This window comes from Manacus candei, unplaced genomic scaffold, assembly GCF_025592945.1.
Source record: "Manacus candei isolate 608988 ecotype Guabito, Panama unplaced genomic scaffold, ASM2559294v1 h1tg000005l, whole genome shotgun sequence".
NCBI classification, from domain to species: Eukaryota; Metazoa; Chordata; class Aves; order Passeriformes; family Pipridae; genus Manacus; species Manacus candei.
The window spans coordinates 21762005-21780752 of record NW_026138053.1 but is presented as its reverse complement, the minus strand read 5'-3'; the positions used below and the strand labels follow the sequence as shown (position 1 = coordinate 21780752).

Genomic DNA, 18748 nt, shown 5'->3' with positions numbered 1-18748 from the left:
TGTCCGGTAGCTGTTTGTGTTCCTGCTGCACCTGTGTTCAAGGCCAGCTTTCTGGTGCCGGTCCTTTACTGTGCATGTGTGGAATGCAAAATGCTTAGCTCTCCTTGATGCCACAGTGGTGACATGTTTCAAAGATGCACCTGCCTTGCCTGGGTTTGCATGCTCAGGTTTGCTCAGCAGCACTGCTCTCCTGCAGGTCTGAGTAGGCTGATTCCTCGTGCTTCCACCTTTGCACAGCACTTGCACTCAAGAGGATTTCTGGGTCAAAAAAACACACTCAGGTACTTGAGTACAGGCTCTGGTCCAGAGCTGGGTTGTGGGGAAGTTTAGTCTGAGCTCACCCATGTCCCAGCTGCATGCTGCCTCCAGTGTTCTGTGGTATTTCCTTGTCCTCTGGAGTCTCTCAGCATCACCACAGGCCACTGTTGTGGCTTTGAGCCCTGAAAGCAATGCAGAATGGACAGTAAAACTGTCTGGTGAACAGTGGTAAAGCTGTACAGTGCTTTATAGGGCTTCTAGGGAGGCAGGAAAAGGTGCTTTTTATCTTGTGTACTTTTGAGTGCCATGTAAACAACTCTGGCAGTAAAGCAAACAGGAATCGTGCTTTGCTTTGCTTTGCCAAGGAGTGAGCTGGACACTGGGCAGGTGTTTGTGTGAGGGTGCCACCATGGTGAGCTCTCAAAGGTAGCTTGAGTTTGCACAACAGTAAGATGATTTCACTCTGCTTTGCTTTGCGTCCACTAGGTCGTCGTATTTTCTCTCTGGTGGTGGTCAGATCTGCTGATAATTCGTATTTTAGCTGGGAAAAATGCCCCTTGTTGGGATTCTGGTATGTCTGTATACAGTCAAAAATGTTGAGTGGGCTGGGAACAGCTTCCAGCAAAGTTGTATCCGTTTCTTGGAGCTCTTTTGTTCGGTAGAAATTCCTTTCTTTTCTCTCCCCCTTCCCATCCCCCTGACAGCCCACCTCTTTTCTGCAAGGACTTGCTGAGGTATAATTCACAATTGTGTGATTGAAGTGAAATATGCACAGCTGCAAATGCATTTTTAAATGATGCTTCATCGTTTAGGCATCTCTCAGAACAGGTTGGCAGTTCCAGTAGCCATCAGAGTGTGGTAACAAAGAGGATTTTGTTGAAAACATTTGACTTTGATTTTTATCAAGCTCTGATAATGTTTTGACCATTTGCTAATTTTGAGTGCAGATAGAAAGTGTCTGGAGCAGGGGAGATCTACAGTGGGGAAATATGTTAGATGTGTTCCTGAGAAAAGGGTACGTAATTGAGTTTTCCTTTGTTCTCCCTGTGTTGTATTGTGGAAATCATATGACAACTGGAGTGCAATAAAGGACAAAAGTTAGAAACGAGTTTTTTTCTGATGTTTGAGGCATTAGAAATATCCAGTCTTGTATGCTGCATCTTTCCTCTACCTTCCCACTGAACAGAGAAATTTTGCAACTTTCCTCTTTGAATCCATCAGACTTGATGCTTTTGTGATGCCTTGCTTTTTCTGGTGTGTAACAAAGCCCAGGAAGTGGAAGCTGCAGGCATACAGTATCCTGTTGCAGCCACTCTGGCCCAGTGCTGCCAAGATTTGGTATGGGACTGCCTGAATCACAGCCATACCAGGAGCCAACGTCTGTTTATCGGTAGGTCAGAATAGATTTATTGACATGCAGGGCATCACAGAGGGCTTGAACCAGCTTGAATGGCAGAATTTGGTGTAGTTCAGTGTAAACAGTTCTCTAATCTCTGGAAATTGAACAATTCAGTCTTTTCTCCCACAGTTACTGACTCTTGAATAGCGAATTGAGGCTCCTTCTCTAGCTTTTGTTTCTCTGTGTTCTGTCTTCTGCCAGCAGGCTGCTGCTGCTCCTGCTAGCAGTCTCCTGGGCTATATTGGTTCCAAAATTATCACCACATTTTCCAAGTTATTGCAGGAGTAACTTTGGGCTTTTCTCCTGTGAGTGAATTCACACTCTCCACCAGCCCTCCCAGAGTAGCAGCCAATCTCTGTTTGACTGGTACATCTGCAAACAGAGGACCCCACTGAATATCAGTCATGGGGGGCCATCTGTGTCTGCAGCATTCTTGCTGATTTGGATGTGAAAACAGAGAAATGGCTTAGTAATTTGTAGTTATATGAACACTTATACACGGTCAGAGTTCTCATATACATTACATACAGCAATCTGTTAGTGAAGCAGTTGTAGCATGAGCTCCCTTGGCTCCAGTGTTACCCTTCAACCAGTTTCAAGGTGCTTGCTGTGAGCTGACCTTTGTTTCACAGTGATGGAAATGAAGGCTCAAACACCCAGGGACTGGTAGCAAATCTACACTGGCTCTCTGGAGAGCTCACCAGGATTATGCCAAAAACATATAATGTGCATAAATACATTTCTTATATGATTAGCCATAGGCCCCATTGCAGAGTTTGTGCTTGGTGTTAGCTGCAGTCATACGGTGAAAATCAGAGGTTGAATGTGATCCTGTGAGTGAGGACAGCATAAAATTAAGGATAAATCCCATCCTGATGGTTGAAAAAAATGTTGTGGCACTTATCCCTGTCTCATCCCCCGATGATCCTCAACTGTTCCTGTGACAGAAATGCTCTTTGACAGCCTGTGTATGTGTACCTAGTTTCAGATGTGCCATGCCTCATCCATGAGCAGAAGCACTGACCACAAAATGATGGTGACATCTATTCCTTGGTCTTAGCATCCCTGTCATGTTAGTGTTAGCTGATTGCACCAGGCATTAGAAGGGAATGTTTCCAGGGAGCTGAGACTGGTCTGGCTGTTGACTTTGGTCTCCAAGAGTGATCTAATGGTGTGGTCCTGTGCACAAATGGAGTAACTATCTTATTCCTGGATGGGCTCCTTGGTAATCCCTCCTAGCAGTGAACCTTAATATTCTGCTGAGGAAAAGCTGCCTCACAACCCCTGCTTGTTCATGCCTCATTTACCTCTGCCTGCTTATTTTGTAGAGCATCTACATCTTATCTTGATAAATCCTGTTTCAGTGGGAACTCACAGGCCTGGGGACCGAATGAGTTATTATTGTTATAAATTACTTTTTGCTTTATTGCTTATATTCAGCATTAAAAAATCCAACAGGGGTCTGGAACAAGTTCTGAACAGCGAAGATGAGCATTTTGGAACACCCTGTGTCTGTCACAGCTCACTGTTTTACTGGCTTACACAGGTCACACTGATATTTTAATAAATATTCTTGACAGATCGAACTAGCAGGTTCACACACTTGCTTTGCTGCTCCCTTATTGCTTTCAGGAATGAAATATCACCAGTAATGATGCTGAAGAAATGTAATCTCTAAATAATATTGAATCTCTGCTTGCCAGCTCAACTTCCGACAGCTGCTGAAGAGGTTTAGAGTATTAAGGAAATGCAAATGTTTTTCTGGAGCAATTCAGTGTGTTCTGCCTGCCACTGCCAGTGTTTGGCACCGGGATTCTTCTGAACTCCTTCAGTAAAACCTGTGGTTCCTTTTTTCCCTGATAAACCTAAAGGTCATAGTAGCTTTAAGAAAAGAGGGTAAGCAAAGTCTGAGTTGCCAGGTTTTCTCCCTTTTTCAGGAGAAATGCAGAGAAATCTGTCACGGGCGGTTTTTACAGAGAAGAAAATAAACAGAAAATCTTGTGCTGAGTTATTTCCAAACAAGTGCTTTCTTTTCAGTAGTGATACTTTAAACTAGAGCATACAGAGTATATTTAGATGTGAAGAGAAAGACTAGGGAGGTAGAAAGACATTTTTAAAGTAGTGTTGAGAGACATTTTTAGATCATCTGGAGACTGGGATTTTCTCTAAAGGAAGCTGCTCTTATTGAGAGAGGATCAGAAGTGCTCTGAAAACCTGAGCTGTTTGCAACCCCACTGCAAGGTCTGGAAATGCATCTCCTGGCTGTCCCCCAGGCTATAAGGTTAGCCTGGTCATGGAGGTGCCTTCCCACTCAGTTATCTCCTCAGAGCAGGGAGAGGATGTTTTGTGCAGTCTTTGCCAATGCAAAATCTGCTGGTGCTTCACTGTAAAGTGACCTCCATGGGTCATCTTTAAAGACTGAAGAGATCCCGATTTCTGTTCATTAATGTGCTTTTGGTGGGTTCTGTAGTTTTCAGGGCTATAGTTGGAGAGCTTGTGTTGTGCTTGGCAGCAGGCTGGGCACTGCACTCTCTGTGAGCCTTTTCAGTTCAGTTCAGCTGGTTTTGGAAGTTAAAATATTGGTTCTGGTTACTGCTGAAGTTCCATCCCTGGCAGTAGCGCTGATAGTTTCAGTTCAGCCATCTCATTCTTGCATCAGCTGGGGTAATGTGGTTAACTATTTGGCTTTTAGAATCTCATTAGATCCCTTTTTCCTGTTCTTTGGTAATTTCTTTCCCAGCTTATCTGTGCTCTTCTGAGCACTCCAGCAGACAGTGTGGCAAATGAGCAAGCGCTGCCTAGAATATTTGATGGTAGAAATGCAAGAGATATGTGCTGGAGCACAGTGCAGCTTCAATCAGAGGCATCAAGAGGCATTTCTTTCCTTGCAAGGAGCACTGAATGCTTTGGCATTTTCAGACCTTTTTTGACCACTGTTAATGTTGCAAAGCTCTTCTCAGTTTGCACCTTCCTTTCCAGGGAGACAAATCTGCCAGGGACAGAACCTTTCAGCTGCTCTACCCTCGATGTTTTGTTCCAATTTGAGGGATGTTAACCAATGTTTCCAGTGTGTTAAATACTGAATAGAGTTCCCCAGTTTAAGTGGCAGGATCCAGAGTTCTTTGTGAATTATATTTAGCGCTGACGGAGGCTGCTTTGTCAGCTGTGTGTCGTTGCCTTGTAAAAACCATCACAGTTAAATAAATGCTTCTGGGAAAGAACCACCTTCCTTTTATAACTGTTTAATGTGTTTGATTTGGAAGCATCCTTTGAGTTGTGGCCAGCATTGCAGTCCCATATTTAAAGCACCTGTGCACAGATGAGCCAGAGCTGTGGGGCTCAGAGGAGCTTGGTGCTGTCAGAGCACGCAACTGAGGGGCTGTGAGAGTTACACAGGGTGTTTGGTACAGCTGTAGAGATTGCTCTTCGTGGAGCTGGTGGTTCTAACCTTCCTTTTGACTGCTGTTGAATACATTGGGGTTTGGGGTTTGTTCTCCCTTTGCTGCTCCTTCCCTGTAGTTGGGATTGCTAGTGTGCTGTATTTTTGGAACATCTGCATGCTGGAGAGAAGTCATACTTTGGAGTGTTAAATAGTTCTGTTGTATTTGAGGCATGATGAGAATTTTGCAAAAAAAAAATTGTTTCTAACTTGGGTAATGAATTCTGATATTTCTTTGACCGACATCCCATTAATCTCTGGAGTCAGAGAAGGAAGGAGCCGGCATTAAACATGGGGCAATTAACAAAACCGTGTAGACCATCGTCTCTGCGAGCTATTGGGGTGGCTGGCTGCACGTGCCTGTCTGGAAGAAGGCCAGAATGGCAGGCTTGGACAGACTTGCTGCAATGAGAATGGTATTGGGATCTGTGAAGTGTTCTCCTAGTTTGAAAACAGGCCTGCCAGTGAGATGCTTTGCATATTTGATTGCTATGCTGGCTAATACCAAATGTACCATCAAAGTTCTCAAATGTTTTTTACTGCTGCTGCATGTTCTGCCTGTATTCTTACGGGATGCTTTGAGTTCTCAGTAAAAAAAGCAAACAGCCATTTGGGGTCTAAATTATGCCTGTATGGTTCTCCCAGCTTGTATACATTGGGCCACATGGCAAACTTCACAAACAAAGCGATGTTCACTGGCACTTGATGCAACTGGTTTAAATCAAGGTCTGTTAGGAATGGGCCAACTGCCCTGGCTTTGCTGCCTTGGGTCCAAGGAAAAGCACGCTCAAAACCAAATGTAAAACCCACCCCCAAAATTCCTTTTAAAAAAAACTCCTACAACAGTTTTCAGACAGTCTTGTTTATTCACAGTGGTGTAAGGTGGTTGTCTTCCAGAGAAGTGCCAAATCTTAAGAACTATGTGGCATCAGGATCTTGACCTTGACTGAGAGGGCCATGTTTGTGTCTAACTTGCTCGTGAACTGGGAATTGTTCTTAGATGACTGAGTGAGAAGTAATTTGATGTGACCCATGGCACGAGCCAGTCTGGTCTCTGGAGTGACGGGCTGTTCAGCTCGCCTCTGCATCGGGTGATGTGGAAGCTATTCAAAGTGGAGAGAAATAAGGCAGAGAGATGGCAAGTTGTTCATGCCTTGAGAGCAAGCTCAGCCTTGGGTACAACAAGAAGCCATCTGTTTTTCCTTGACTGCGTTCTTAGCTGAAGGCTTCCTAGTCCTGTTTTCTTATGATGAAGATATCACAGTGACAGATAACCCGAGCCCTTCGTTACAAGCTCTTCTGACATGGGCTTGAAGTCAAGGCTCCTGTTGGCATAGTTTTTTCCTCTTGATGACTGATTTACAGACAGCGGGGAAGATCAGGATATTTCAGGCTGAGCCCTGATCTCTAAAGATTTGCAGGCCTTAGGGACAGTGTGTGCTGTGGCTGGGAACGTGCTGTGTCCCCAGGGTACCACCAGGTAACAGGAGTGTGCAGAGAGCACAGCACCAGGGGCACAGCAGCAAGCTGTCTCTGTGGGCGGCTCAGCAGTGGGAACAAAATGCAGAATGGCACCTAGTGCAAGAGTACTTGGAGACCTGTGCTTCCTGCTATCAAAAAGAAAATATTGAATACTAAACCAGACTAACTGGTGCAAGACCTCCCTCTGAATGTGCCTGCACTGTGGCTCCTTGCTGGGATAGGTCAGGGGAGCTGCTGGGGAAGAGAATGTTTGGAGAACAGAGTTTTGATGCAGTAGTGAAGGAGGATTTGCCATCACTCTGCTCCAGAGGGAGTGATCAGGAACAAGCAGGCTGTCGGAGGAGCTGGTCTCATTTGTTGCATGGATGCAGAGAACTGGTCACGTGCGGGCTGTGACATCCCCAGTTGCTGTGGAGATGTTACAGCTCCCAACCTGATTCTGCTGCCACTGTGTTTGGGGATGCTGTGCTCAGGGTTGAGGCACAGATGTGGTGGAGGAGAGGACAGGGAAGAGAGTGAGGGTTATCTGGACAAGGCACATGCTGGAGAAAGCATGTGCCTTGAGGCACTTACTTTAACCCTTTTGTCTCACTGACAGGTGCCTGTAACAGAGCTGGCTACCACTGCCAGGATTTCCTTGGGTGTGTGCTGGAAGACTGGGTGCTGGCTTTGTTGTTGCAGGTGGCTGCAGCACTGTCAGCTTGGGAGGGGGATGCTGGTACAGACGAGGATGGATGTGCTGCTTCATGCCCTGAGGCAAATTGGACTTACCAGGAAGCCTTTAGCTGTGATGGTCCTTCTCATCAGCTGGTGACTTCAGGCAGCTCCTGCTAGTCCCACAGGGTTCAGGGGCAGATGGGACTGACTCCTGGCAGGCAGAGGGAGTGTTCCTGTAGCATGCCTGGAATAGTCGATCCGGGTGACCAGGCTGCTGTGTGACAGGCACGGCTGTCTGGAGCAGGAGGCCAGCGAGAAGGCAGGTTGCATAAGGAAGGCATGCGAGGGAGGGGTGAACCAGAGAGTTGGATTTGTTCCAGCTGTTGGATTTGTTCCAGCTGTGAAGGTCTCTCTTCTTCATCCCCCACCCCTTGATTTATTTTTTGCATTCTTCCTCTCAGTCTCCTTTTGGTTTGGGGCGTGATTCACTTGCTCATTTGTGTATATGCTTTTGCACCAATGTGTGAGGCATGTGGTGGGAGCTGCCCTCCACCCTGGCTGGCTCACAGAAGTTTAGTGGGTTGTGCCTTTGCCTTGTTGCTGGCTAGCTGAGAATTGCAGCCCTAGCTACAGAAATGGTTGACCAGCCCACATCCTAAAGGCTTTCCCTTCCCTGAGGAGGTGTTTTGACTGTGTTCATTAGCTGTTCAAATGGGAGACTGGCATTTCAGTGCTTTTAAGAGTTTCTGGGCTGTACTGCAGTCCATGGATATCTCTGCAAGCTTGTTAGACCCATAGCTACCACTGGCTTTTGGTCAGATGGATGTGGTTATGCCTGGTCTGTCTCCATCTCATTCCTTGGTGGTGGTGCCTCTGGCTACTGCAGCTATTACTAAATCAGTACAGCAAATATCAGGTGTGTTTGTGTCTTCTGTAATATGGAAAGTGTAATCCTGATGTCTGTCAAAGGAGCTTTAACTATGAATCAGCTTTTCATTATTTGCTGACTTTAGTCTTTAAAGCTAATAAAGCACCTTCCTACTGCCTCAAAGCTTTAACAATATTGATCAGTACCATAGGTGCTTTTGCTGGTGCTCACTTTGGTATCAGGTTGCTGTGCAGTCCTGTTGTTCAGGATGCAGGGTTTGGAGGAGGCAAGCCAAGAGAGGTGTATTTAACTACACTTAGGTCTATGCTTGGTTTTGCAGGCAGCACAGTGTGAATACATAGGTGAGTTTGCCTAACTCCTTTACACTCCATTGCATGTCTGAGAAACAAACCTAGTCCCTGCTTTGTGGCTGGTTGGGTTTTTTTCCTTCTCTAAGTGACCCTGTAAAGGGGTTTGAAACCATAAAAATGAAGAGTGAGAAACTGAATGTATTGTGTGTGTGTAGGAACTGAGATCTGACAGGCCAACAGATGTGCTGAGAGCTGCTTCTGCTCTTGCTGAGACGACTTCTTAAAAGGAGAGGAAGCTGCTGTTTCTCGGTAGCACAGTTCAGAGCATGTACCTGGAGGTGAGCAGTTGGGGACAGACATGCTGATTTACTGGTAGTGTGACTTGGAATACATCACATCTCTGTCAGTTTGTCAGAACATGGTGTGACACAGCTGCCAGCTCACAAGAAATTTTGCTTGGCTGCCTGAAGAGTATGTGAAACTGTGGAGATGCAGCTTGAACCACTGTGGGTTTCACCAGCATGGCTATATCTCAGTAGTGCCCTTTCCTTCCCAGACTACTGAAGCACTAACAAATGAGAAGTGCCAATAGAATATGTAAACTCTGTTTTGTGAGCTGGATTGTTTGGCTTGCAGGAATCCTGATCTCTTTATGCCCTTGGTGAGTCCCCTGGAGCCAGCCAGCAATGTCTTGCCCTAAGGAAGGTCGACATCTCTCAGCATTTTCCAAATGATGTGCTGGGTTGGAGTATGTAAGCTCGGATGCGCTTTACTACTTAGTCATATTAAATTCAAGTAGCAAATGTGCCCATGCAGAGTTCTAGGATCTTGTAAAAATTACGCTGATCTGCAAAACTTTAACACACTCACCCCTTTTGTATACTCAGTTTAGAGCAGGTATATTTGTAATATATTTGAAGTGAGCAGGACAGTATTTCACCTATAAAAGGATAGTGTCTGGCTGTACATGTGTGTCCTTCTGAGGTCCAGGGTAGAGCCTGCTGCATAAAATAAGCTACCATCCTCTTACCTGTCTGAACAAGACCTGCTTGGTACAGCATTTCTATGGATCTTAGTCTCTAGAATCTTTAGAGCTTAATTCTCTGTGTTAATGCTGGGAAGAGGATTTCAAGATCCTTCAGAAAAAGAACAATGGAAATACTGGTTCTGCAATTGTTTCCTGGCTGCTTAAACCTTACTTGAATGGATCTGTAGCTAGAACAGCTGACTAAAGGTTAGCTTGGTGGGAAGTGTGAATGAAGGACTATTGGGTTTCTTTGCAGATTGCTCAGGTTATGTTTCTGGCGTGACATAAATTGGGTTGCTTGACCTCTGCATCCTCTCTTAATTTCATCTTGCCTTGGAGCTTCCCTGAGAATGGGACCAAGATTAGATCACTTTGATTAAATTAGCACATTAAGCTTTGGAAAGTGAGGAAGCATCTTTCTGCAGCTCCTACCACTGCTGACCTTGCCCAGAGGCCCCACTCTGGCATCAGAGGACAGCACTTCTCCCCTGCTTTGTCCCAAAGCTAACTCCTAAGCCAGAACAAAACCCCGCCTTTAGCATGTAAGTGCAGCAACAGGTTCATCCATGTGTTGTTCTTCTCTCCCTGGGCATGTGTGGAGCAGGCACAAGAAGTTGTTATGCAGTTGGCTGTTCGTGCACTGCATACATTCATACCTTGCTGAAGCAGCTGTCTTCGAAAAATGCTGTGCAGGGCTCTTCACTCCAGCCTCTCCTGCACAGGCGCCCCCGTAGCTATGTGCAGAATGGCTCTGTTTGTCTGGGCCAGTGCATGTGTAGGTGGGTGTCTCCCTCCACTTCTCCTTCGAGGGGCTCGCGAATTTTTTTTTGGGGGGGGGACTGTCAGCTCAGAGCAAAACACTCAAAGTTGATGTTGAAAGCATGAGGCTAGTCCTGAAATGCTGAAAATAACTTGGATGAGGTGAAACTGTCCAGTGGCCAAACGGAAACCAATTCTTCCTTATAGCCATCGGCTGATTGAGGTTTTCAGACCTCGGAGGAGAGCACTCTTGGCATGAAACACTTTCTCTGGGGACAATATCTTCACAACTTTTAACTTGGACAAAAGATTTCTGTGTATTAGAGTCTTCCTGCCCCAGCTCCCATCTTGCACTTGGAGTCCCCTATAGCTATGGATGCATCCTGTTATTATTCTCCACTTCTGCGGGGTTTAATTAAAATGCAGGTCTTTAATTTTTACTTTTTCCTTCCTGTTGATTCGACTGTCTCTGCGTGAGCGAGGTCTTGCTGCAATTACTGTGCTCCCTGTGGAGAAACAGGCATTTAATTCAGCGAGGCAGACTCTTTCTTGGAGGGGGTTTATTTTCCTGATTTTCCTACGCAGAGGGATGCAAAAACAAAACATCCAGCGAGTAAAGAATGTGACACTTTATTTGTTGTTCTGGACACGTTTGCTGAATCTCGGTTACCAAATGTGATGTTTTTGCAGATAGCTGCCTCCTTAAGCAAAGAGCTCATGATGAAGCTGCTCGGCACGAATTGCATTAGAGAGGCGACTTGAAACTGTTGGGTCAGGTCCGGGTTTCCTCTTGAAAACTGTGTTCTTGCAGCAGTGATGTAAAAAGATGGAGTTCTGTTGTAGAATGCATTAAGCATGATTTGTTAACCTGAGAATGGGGTCAGGCCAAGTAACTTGTGCCTGCTTGCCATGAGGGGCACGTGAGTGACCAGAGGGGACACAGCTCCTCAGCAGGCAGTGCCTGCTGCTGTGTGGGACCCAGCTGTGCTCCTAGCAGGGAGATCTACTATGAACCTTCAAATAAGGATGGAAATATTGGCTCTGATTTCCACTGCCCTTATTTAACACTGCTTCAGCTAACTTTGTGCTTTTGCTAGCTAACCACCCCCATGCAACTGTAAGTCACTGCTGAAACAAACATGCAAAGAAAGTTTCTCTGCACCTCCTGTATTGCAGAGGTTTCATAATACTACAGGCTCTTTCAGGTCCAGACTTGAGGCTTCCTCAGTTCCCTTGTGTGTGTATGATAGGTTATTTCCTGTGTTCACAGGTTATTTTCTGTGTTCACAGAGATCATGTCTATATGTATTAAAAACTTCTGAATGTAGCCTTATTCTGAATGTAGCCAGGTGGATCTTTGCACATCCACTTGTGTCTATCATGCTTTTCTTACCAGCGTCTAACCTCAACAGGCTTGTTGATAGAAGTGGTTGCAAGATTGGTCCCTTTCCTGATCCCTAAGACTTGATGGACTTACAGCAAAACCAAGGCAAAAGATGAGTGTATGTGAGGAGGTGCCACCATTATCAGAGGCAGTTATGATACGAATCCTTGCTGTACCTGTGTGTGTGAGTAGTTCAGGATCCTTATGCTGATGGCAGGGACACCACACTGGCTCTGGATGCAGTTGACACACTTGGTATATGCCTTTTCGTGATGATTTGAGTAGGATATGGCCCCTTTCTGCCACATATTCTGAAGATTGCTTTCATTTGTAAGCTGACCTGAAACAATAAGTATGTTGAGGGTAAAAGTGATTTGGTGGGATTTAAACTCTGATTTTTATCCATCCCCACACACACCCCCGCTGATGGAGAGGATAAACATGTCATTGTTTTTTTGTGTGAAGTGCCTTTTAGTACCAGCAGCCCATCCATGGGGGATAAAGAAAGCAGATGTGTCCCATGTCTTTTTTAACTGCTTTTGTTTTTCTGATCAGTTTTTTTCCCCAAGCAGCAAGTGCTCCACAGGGCTTGATCAAAGCTCATAAATGATGAATTGAAGGAATGCCCAGCGGAGAACAGAACGCCCTCCTTGTGCTCTGCTGTGTATGCTGAGAACATCATTGTTTCTTCCCGTACCTTTTCCATTCTCAGCTCGGGGCTGAAGAGAAAAGCCCTTTGTTCCTTGTCCGTCAGCTGAGACAATGCCAGTGTGTTGTCCTACCTCTGCTCTCAGCACCTGACTGGCCCAAGCTCTGTGGGTTTTGGCAAGCTGAGCGCAATTGTCCTCCAGCTACAGCATTACAAAGAAAACAAACGGCTTCACAGCCTCCTTCCTCCAGATCCTGGCCTGGCTGGTCCATGGCAGCAGCCACGTGTGCCTGTGCTTGCCGTTCTGTTCAGGGTGAAGAGCACCCTCTCCTGCGCTCCAGGTTGAAGGATGCAGTTTCATCTTTCCCAGGTTTCCAGTGCCCATGGACACGTGGGTTTGCAGTTGAACATGCTGGTCTTTCCTGCTTCGCTCAGGGAAGGCTCCAGCCGTGGGGAAAGGGCGCTTGGTTCCCCTTCGCCAGCCCAGCCCAACTGCAGTTGCCCTGCCCTCTTCTGCCGTCCCTCCTCCAGCACCCAACACCATCTCCAGCACATCTGTCTCAGTGACACTGCACACAGCTGCTGGGGGTGTGACAGAGGGGGACAAAGGCCCAGGCAGGCCCAATTTTCCCACCTCCCTTGTAATTTCTGCAGCATCTCTGGTTTTGCTGTCTTCTGGTGCAAAATTCTGCAAAGGAGAGAGCTTGTAGATCTCTTTCTCTTGGTTTTAGGGGGCTGATAGCAAGAACCGGTACTTTGCAAATGAGCAGGGATAGCAGATGGCATGGGCTGGGGTGGAGAAGAGGCTGGAAAGGATGTGCTTGGAGAGGTGTTTGACTGCAACTCAGACTGGCTCTGCCCTGTTGCTAGCCGTGTTCCAGAGCTCAGGCAAAGCCACGAGTGTTTCTGGATGAGGCAAGCGGCACTTGCTTCAACATCTGCCACAGCTCCTGTCAGGAATAGCCTTTAGCTGCATCTCCCCTGGAGTTCTGCATCCAGGCTGATCATGTCAACCCTGAGGCATTGCAGCAAAGCAATGTTTCAGCTTCCCACTGTGGTGAGAAGGTGGTGGAGGTTCAAGTCACCCCTTGGCAGTACTGACTTGTTGGTATCCTGGCACCAGTGTGGAGTCCTGTAGTTCAAGTGCAGGCTTCAGTCAACAGCACTTGTGCTAGTCCTTCTTGGTCATGCACCTAAATCCAGCATAAGGTCCTCTTCCTTTCCCATCTACTGCTGGACTTCAACCTTTAATGAACACCCCTCATGTTACACTTGATGTGGGAGAAAGAACTCTGCAGTGGATTTCAGAGGAGCCATGCTGAAGCCTGCTAATATTTGCATGTCAGAGGCCAAAGATGCCAATGCCACGGAGTAGGAACTGGACACACAAAGACCAGACATGCTGGCTCCTGGCCAGTGTGACAGATGATGTCTAGTCACTAAAGCCCACCCAGCAACTTTCTCTGGCCTCTGCTCTCCTCAAACTGAGCTGCCTTTGCTTCAGGTTTATCTTTCCCTGAAGTTTGTTTATGGGTGTGCCTTCTGAGTTCTCTCAGCTGGTGGTAACTTGTGTGAAATTGTGGCGGTGCCAATACAGTGATCCCTTTACCTCAGAGCCTTAATTCGGCTGCACCAAATCCCAAACTTCATCTGCTCTCAAGCTCCCTGCACTGGAAGTGCAAACAGCTTTAATGAGAACAATGTAGCATTGCCTGGGTAAAGAATGTGATTTACTTGCATATGCATGCCATGTGAACACCAGGGCCAGAGGGCACCACTTGAGTCCTCCTCTTCTTTCTTTCTCCTTTTTTTTCCCCCCTTTCCCATTAGAGACTCCGCTTGCACTTCTTTTTGGGGATGAGAAGGAGAATTCCTGGGTTGACAGGAGGTGGGAGCAAGATCTTTGGGAGCCAGGAGTCTGAAACTGAAAAAGCCAACAATCTAGGAGAGCTTTGTAGATGAGTTTAAAATTAGACTGACCCAGTGCTTTTATATTGCTGAAATTTAATTCCTCTGACCCTGAAGCTTTTGGTCTGACTGGGGGCAAGAGTTCCCGGGCTATGATCTGTGGAAGTCAGTGCTATGTGGTGCTCTCATGTGGCCATGAGTCTGTATCAGAGATGTATTTATGAAAAGTTGGAGAAATTCAGTCTGAGAAGCCAGGGCAGCCTCATATGTCTTTATGTCTGTATAAGTGTGTGGCTTGTGTCCAGAGCCTGTTCACCCTCATACTGGGATAATGCTGCATGTAAAAGCTGTTCAGAGCTTTTCGTTTTTCAGGCATGATTGTAACTTTCTTTTCTGTTCCTGTTTGCAGGTTGTGCAGCTTGACATTAAAGAAACTGGTAGTCTTAAAGGAATTGGATAAGGAGCTTATTTCTGGGGTCATTGCTGTCAAAATGCAGGTAATTGCTGCTCAGTTCTAAGAATTGTGTTGTTTGACTAAAAATACTGGCAGATGCCCAAACTGAGCTTCCCCTCCACGTAAGGTCCATTGCAGCCATGAACTTCTTCCCAAGTCTATCAGGGCATTCTGGGTGTGTGCAGTCTCTTCTGACCCTTCCCCCTACCACATTTCGCTGTTGTAAGCAAAGAATATTGTTCACTGATGGCTCAGCATGAGATTATTTCCATGTAAAAACGCTCTTTACAGTTCATGTCCTTCGCCTCTTCTTCCCGAGCTGGCATTAAATCCAAGCCTGGTTCTCTATTTAACGTGCTCACTTTGGGGATGAACGTTGTGGTAACTTAGTCCTGGTTTGGGGGGTCTGGAGTGTGGGCCTTCCTTTGCTGGTGGGCAGCTCTGCTGTTGAGTCCGTAGCCAGGTCCTTGTCGGTGGATTTGTAGGCTGCCTGTACATGTTAATTTGTTTCCCTGAAATACAGCTGTCATCCTAGGTAAATAACCCACTTTACAGCATACGTTTGTGCCATTTAATTAGGTGCCTTCATGTAGGTCACACTGCCTGGAGGCAGGCTGGGAAGGAAGGGGACTCGGTTCCACCGTGCGTCACAGCATCAACTCGGCTCACGTGCTCCCACCACTGCAAATGCTAAAGTGCTTAACGAGTAAAAGCCTAGCAGTCCTATAAGTAGAAAAATACCATTAACCAGGCTGGAAAAGCTGCTGCTTTTCAAATAAAAAACTAGGCAAACCCCTGCAGAGATCCAGTTGTGTCAAAGCACACAAAATCTAGCTTGGAAGGTGAAATCTGTGGGACAGAAGGACGCAGCTGAGGATTTAATTGGTACCTCTCATCTCCATGAGTTATCCAGCTGGGGTAAAAATGTGCCCCTCTGTGTTGGAGGAGGTTCATACACCCATGCAGTGAGCAGAAAGGCAGGGAATTGCTTCACACACCTAGATTTGCAGGAACCTTGGAAGAAGCACCGCTGTGGGTTTCCAGGCTGACAGATACTGCTTGTCAAGGCTGAAAGCTTTCCATATGTTTGTGCTCCTAGATGGTTAATGCATCACTCTAAGGACCTGAGTCTTGTCAGTGAATGATCTACACCCAGAGCATGTCAGATGTGGGTTGGAGAATTCAGTATCTTTTACCAGAGCAAAACCTTCTTTTCCTGTCCAGGTTACTGCTGACTGCTTGCACTTTCTGTGGGTGAAAGCTTGCCCCAGACCTGCAAGTCCAGAGGGAGTTTTAACACGTGGGGCTTTTGGGGTATGTGTTGTGACCTGCCTGGCTGCAGTAATTCAGATGCTGGAACCTGAGCAGTCCTCTCCACACAGGGCAGATCCCTGAGGAACTGGAAAGCAGAAGGACTTACCCTGTTCAGGATGTGCATCTGCCAAGTCCTAGGCTGCAGCTCACATCACCAGGATATCCTTATTTTGCCCTTTCTATTTGACCTAGAGGTGACAGTGGCTGGAATGACCATTGTCCAGAGAGTGCCTCACCTTGCATGTCCCTCGTGGGGGACCGCACCCGTATTTCTTTGGGATGTGATGTCAGTAGCAGTGCAGCTGTCAGACATAGGCAGGTTTGAAGCCCTGCTATTAAAAGTCCCTTTATAGCTTGCAGGTTATGATGCTGACAAGCTCTTTCAGGGATGCTTTGTTTGCCAGCACTCAGGTTTCTGACATGGCTGTTGTTTGAACCTGGTGATACTGGATCATCAACTATATGATCTCTGTCAAATGACTCACTGCCTTTGTGTGGGGAATTGCACGAGAGGTGTCAGACACCAGAGTCCTTCCAGAGAGGATGACTGAGTTCAGACCTAATGAGAGCATCTTACCTGCATTTCCCGTGTCTCCTTGCAGCCTCCTGAACAGTGATGTTCAAAGAGTTGTCAACTGTATTTCCCAAGCCGTTGCTCTGTTTATCTGCTGCGGTCTTATAAAAGCAACTATATTTGGTCTTTCATTAGATTTCAGGTTGCGTAACCAGTAAAGCAAGATTGCTGCTATTAGGAGCTTTGCACAGATGGAGCAGCTGCCACTGTTGCCAGCGGCCAGGCTCGCTGTGCTTCACTTTCACATGTGCTGCTTGGCCTGGGGACAGCCCTTCGGTCCCTCGCTCTGCTCTGCTGTCTGTCTTCTGATCTGCTGGAGCTCAGGCACCTCAGCTTTTCCACAGAGGAGCTGGTGCTGTGCAGGAGCTGAGGCACCACTGCAGATCACAGCATTTGCTCTGGCTGCCTGAGCGATGCGTTTGGGGAAGAAGGGATGTAAACGAATCTCTGCTGCTGTCTCATCTCATGATGCTATTTGAGGCTGATATGAGCAGACCACATTTCCCTTTGGATGTAGCTTGGAGGTGTTTGCCCCCCCAGTCTGTCTCCGATTTCCCAGATGCTGCTTTTTTGAGAGCTACAGTTCTGTGCTTCTGGGAGATCAGCCTGTCTGGACAAAGCCAGATCTGCAGCCTCAGCAGAACATTGAGCCAGAGACCTCTGAAACTTGCCACTGTGTTTGAACAATGCAAAAGGGTTTGCTAGGCAGCAGTCTGTCATGTTTTCCTGCTAGTTTTCCCTCAAACATTCCCTGAGATGAAACGCTCACACAGTAAATAGCCCAGTAACTCTGTTAATATATGGCAGTCCACATACAGGGCTGATTTGGAGTTGCCCTGTGATACATTAGGTCTCCAGACTCCACTGAGATGCTTAGTGGATTTTTTTTCTTTTATGTCCCCAGCTACTCGCAGTTGTTTAAACAGGTTAAAGTCTCCTCTTTCCCCAGGGAGGGGTGTGTGCACAAACAGAGAAGCTCAGTCTGTTGTGGCTAACGCTGGGGATTTAAGCATAATGCTGCAGCATCCAGACCCTGGAGATGAGCCTTGTACCTACTGGCTGAAGTGAAAATATGAGACTTCAACTGGAGGGGTGGGGGTTGACTCACGGCTTTTCAATGCTGGTGTTTGGCAGAACAAAAGCTGCATTGTTGCAGTTAGGGACAGTAAATATGCCCAAATCTTTATTAGTCAAATATCTCCCTTTCATCTCATTAATATTTCACAGAAGTGCAAGGGCAGACCCATCCGTTCGCTTCTCCGTGGTAGTCCCTGACAACGTTTCCTGGTTTGCAGTAAATAGGACTGGAGTGGGATATGAGGGCTGGCTTCTGGGGAATTCACCTGATGGACTTTGTTTCCGTACAGGGCTCCAAGCGCATCCTGCGGTCTCACGAGATTGTATTGCCCCCGAGTGGACATGTGGAGACAGAGCTTGCACTGACCTTCTCGCTGCAGGTAGGGTGGGATGTCTGTGCTTGCAGTGAGCAGAGATATGTTGTGGGGCTGAGGTGAAGATCCTCAGCATGTTCTCGTGTGCAACAACACAAACTTGTCTGAATTGCCTCTCAGCACTGAGAGCCTGAAGCTGGGTGCTAGTTCACAGTATTAGGGGACCTTCCTTGTTGTGCAACCTGGTTTTGGAGCCCAAGATAACCATGAAGGAAGAAGAACATGAAGACTGTCCTCTTCAAGTTATGGACAGGAATGTCTGTAACAGGAACTGGAGCAAAACAGGATGGCTCTTTTTTTGCCTTTTGTTGCTTGCTTTATGAGTAAGCACTGGAGGATGGCAGCCGTGGGGGTGACATGGAGTGCCAGTCTGACAGAAGGCAGTAGTAGGAATGAATCAGGGGAACTTCTGATTTGGAGTTGCCAAAGGAGGCACCATTTGTGGAGGCAGGAGCAGTGTGCTTATAGTTACTGCTGGCTCTGGAGTCACAGAAATAGCTGCGAATTGGAGCCACTGCATTTCATTAGTTCTTCTTTTCCTCAAAGTGTGCTGCTGCCCTGGTGCTACCTCCTGAGCAGGAAAGTTGGGTAAGTAGAGGCTAGCTTGATGCAAGTGAGAGAAGATCCTCAACACAGCAGAGCCAGACAGACACTCAGAAGCATTAATATGTGGAATCTCGATTATCTGTGTTCTGGGACTGTTGGTTAGATCTTGACTTCAGGAGCTTGGTCTGGTAAGGAGAGAGGTTGAAGTGATGATGTGAGTCTGGTTGTTGTTACTCAGACCTGTGCAGACCTGAAGCAGGTAAGATTT

The 18748-nt window shown here is 46.7% G+C and overlaps 2 protein-coding genes across 10 annotated transcripts in view; both read left to right on the top strand.

The window, feature by feature from the left end:
* The window catches only part of MTA1 (metastasis associated 1), a 229881-nt gene that overhangs the window by 84350 nt on the left and 126783 nt on the right, over positions 1-18748 (top strand). The window lies entirely within an intron of this gene.
* PACS2 (phosphofurin acidic cluster sorting protein 2) overlaps positions 1-18748 on the top strand; it is a 78428-nt gene that overhangs the window by 13129 nt on the left and 46551 nt on the right. For all 9 annotated transcript variants that reach the window (XM_051805068.1, XM_051805038.1, XM_051805028.1 and 6 more), the window contains 2 exons: positions 14551-14638; positions 17851-17940. In XM_051805068.1, the coding sequence (XP_051661028.1) occupies positions 14551-14638; positions 17851-17940 (178 nt within the window). The remainder of the gene's footprint in view (positions 1-14550; positions 14639-17850; positions 17941-18748) is intronic.